This window comes from Meleagris gallopavo, chromosome 5 (genome assembly GCF_000146605.3).
Source record: "Meleagris gallopavo isolate NT-WF06-2002-E0010 breed Aviagen turkey brand Nicholas breeding stock chromosome 5, Turkey_5.1, whole genome shotgun sequence".
In the NCBI taxonomy this organism is placed as follows: domain Eukaryota; kingdom Metazoa; phylum Chordata; class Aves; order Galliformes; family Phasianidae; genus Meleagris; species Meleagris gallopavo.
In genome coordinates, this window is record NC_015015.2 from 33,301,869 (window position 1) to 33,304,873 (window position 3,005).

The 3,005-nt window shown below is 34.0% G+C and overlaps 1 protein-coding gene across 1 annotated transcript in view; it reads right to left on the bottom strand.

Annotated features, from left to right (window-relative positions):
• Positions 1 to 3,005, bottom strand: part of STRN3 (striatin 3) — a 37,296-nt gene that overhangs the window by 28,538 nt on the left and 5,753 nt on the right. Inside the window, exons 3-5 of the mRNA XM_031553766.1 lie at positions 2,151 to 2,232; positions 1,669 to 1,848; positions 1,012 to 1,246 (exon numbers count right to left, since the gene is read on the bottom strand). Coding sequence (XP_031409626.1) covers positions 1,012 to 1,246; positions 1,669 to 1,848; positions 2,151 to 2,232 — 497 coding nt within the window. The remainder of the gene's footprint in view (positions 1 to 1,011; positions 1,247 to 1,668; positions 1,849 to 2,150; positions 2,233 to 3,005) is intronic.

Below are 3,005 nucleotides of genomic sequence, written 5' to 3' on the forward strand. Positions count from 1 at the left end.
CAAAGAACATTTCTGCATTTTAACCACCACCTTTATCTTCTCAAATGGTTTGATTATAAGCATAATTGCTATCATTTATCAATGACTTTATTTTCAACATGAAGCATTTTCAAATCCACACGGAACTAGAGCTGCTTACAACAAGTAAAAATGAAAAGAGAGCAGCCCAGTCAACTAATCATTCCAAAGGAAAAGAATACTGACATATGAGGTTTAGCAACAAAAATAAACCCATATAGCCTAATTTTCAGTTTTAATAGGTATAAACTGGAAAATTTTACTGATTTTCTTGCAATATCAACAACTTTACTTTAGAGAAGCTTTAGAAACTGTTTTCTGCTGGTCTATAATTATTTTTTCCTTTTTGCTTTCCATGTATATTTCTGTGCTGAACATAAGTTTGGAAAACGTTCAGAAGTGTTTGAAACTAATCTTTTTAGTAGTTCTACCACGTCTTCACCTTAAGGAAAGAAACAATTCCCTACCAAGGAATCACCAAGTTTTCTTTCATTCTGCAAGTGAATAAAAATTTGATGTGGGGCTGGGTTTCTATGTGAGTTCCTCAATATTCTTATACTTCTGCAGAAAGACTTTTTTTAACTGAAGTAAATAATGCTTCAATTATTTATTTTTTTCTTATAAAATCTTTGTCAAGAGTCAAACAAGTGTGATCTCTTAGTTAGTGCTTAAAGATTTACTTATTATATAAGACTTTCTACTCCCTAGAACAAAGATTCAAAGAACATTTCGATCAACCTATTTACTAGATGTACAAGTTAATAACTAAAGATACAGTGTAAAACCCCTCCTAACAAGTCAAGCCGGACATTCAAACTTGCATACAGCTGAGCTAATGTTGAATGACAGCTGAGCTACTTATGAATATTAGAAAAGTAGCCATAGGCACTTCCATGCTACAGAATAGTATGGAAAATTGTCAGGATGACTGTCCTAAATCAACCTCTCTGCATAAAGAAATCACAGTGACAGAATTTTCTAGTGTGGAATAAAAGAAATGACATGATTTTGACTATCTAGGGAAAAAGGAAAAGATATTTCCCTTTTAAGATGGGGTTTGCACATGCAAAACAATATCTTAATTTTTTTTTTTACTTTGTGTTTCTTATTTATCCGGTGTTTCTCTTTTCCCTCTGCAATATCTTCTATCATGTCACTCTCCTCTTCCTCATCACTATCATCCGCATTTTCTAAGAAGTTAAATGTTTCAAGAACATCACCAGAGTTCCTACAAAAATAAAAACATTAACAAGGAGAGAGTTTTACTTACTCATGAGATTTTTTTGGAAGATTAATTAACATTAAATACAGTGGCTGTCTGACTTAACAGTTCAACAATTTTAAAACTAGCAAAAAAAAAACCAAGAAATGACTGTATGAAGTTTCTACAGCAGTATAATTCTTCATGTTGCACCAATCAGCAGAAACTTTCCTTAAAATAGCAATTCCAAAGCGGCATTGAAGCTGAATTTATGTCATATAACCCTATTATTTCTATGTGAGACTTATAATCAATTTCACTGAAGTTCATAATCATTTGTAGTCCACTATGCTCACAGTGTTCAGAGACTCAAGAGTTTGTGAACTGACCAGTACATTAAAATGACTATATAAACTTAAACTTCATGCATGTCTGACCTCTTCACTTACCTTTTGATTTCCTGTCCCTTTTGTTTTGATGAAGGAGATTCGCCCCCATTGAGGATCTGTTCTAAATTCTTTGTCTCTACTGAACCATTTGGTTCTGAATTGGAGAGCCCAAGCAAAGACCTTACCCGCTGGGAACGTACATCCAGTATCGTATCTGTATAACCTACTTCCTGAAGGTACCTGGTATAGATTAAGAGAAGAAAGAAGAAAGCACATTTGACAGAAAAAGGAAAGAAATCTATATTGACTCTTACAAATTAATGCTGCTATAATATACATTACAAAAGATAAGCTTCACCTCTAACCATCTTACATGGAAAAGCTCCATGTACACTGTTTAAAGATCAAGACTACAAACTCCTGCATCATGGTCCACTGTGTGCCCACCTCAGTTACTTTGAATCAAGAAGTATGCAAACACACAGATCCTGAAACCTCAGGAAAAAGCATGAATATACCAACATTCCAACAATGTTACTTACTGTCTTAGTAACTGCCTGCCTTGCTTCCAGGTCAGTTGGCTATTTTGAGGTACTGCAGGAACCTCCGTATCTTTGGTTTCTTCTGAAAGATAGCATCATCAGTGGTTACTGGTTTTTGGAAGGTTTTATTTGTGGCTTTGTTTGATTTTTAACATCAACTTTTCACAATGCACCAATGATATGAAAAGCAAATATTTACAAAGAACAATCTTTAAATTACTTGCAGCCTTATGCAGTAGTTTCTTTTAATTAAAGAGAGTTGTTTTTTTTTTCCCCTCTTATGCTTCAATTATCTGCTGGAGCACAAAGCAAATAGTTTAATAGAACAAAATCAGTTCTCCGCTTGGATAAAAGCAGCTGGAAAAAGTATTTATTTGGAGAAAACAAAGATGTCAAGTTTAACACAGAGTCCATGTGTTTACTGTCAATAACTAAAATCTTGAGCCCACTACATCTTTAATGCAGAGACTATAAAACAGAAATTTAGAGCTTAAGGATTAAACCCGCTAACTTCCATTGCTTTTAAACATATATTAGAAATCCCATCAAAAACATGAATCATGATCTCTAGTTTCAGCTCAGGGTAGAAGTACTCAAAATGTGGCAATTCTGAAGTAGAAATAAATGAAACGAGAGTGATCTGTGGACCATAATTTTAAGGCACATTGCAAAAATACTGCAAGCCAACACTGCAACTTTCCAAAGACCTTCATTACAGTAGAAGCCACATTTAGTTCTGCTTATTAAACAGTCCTTCCTCTATCTGCAATATTGTGAAAAGTGAACCATCACAATAAGCTTCATATCTACACTGCAAAATCCGATGCACTTTAGAGGCAATAAGGATAGACTTAA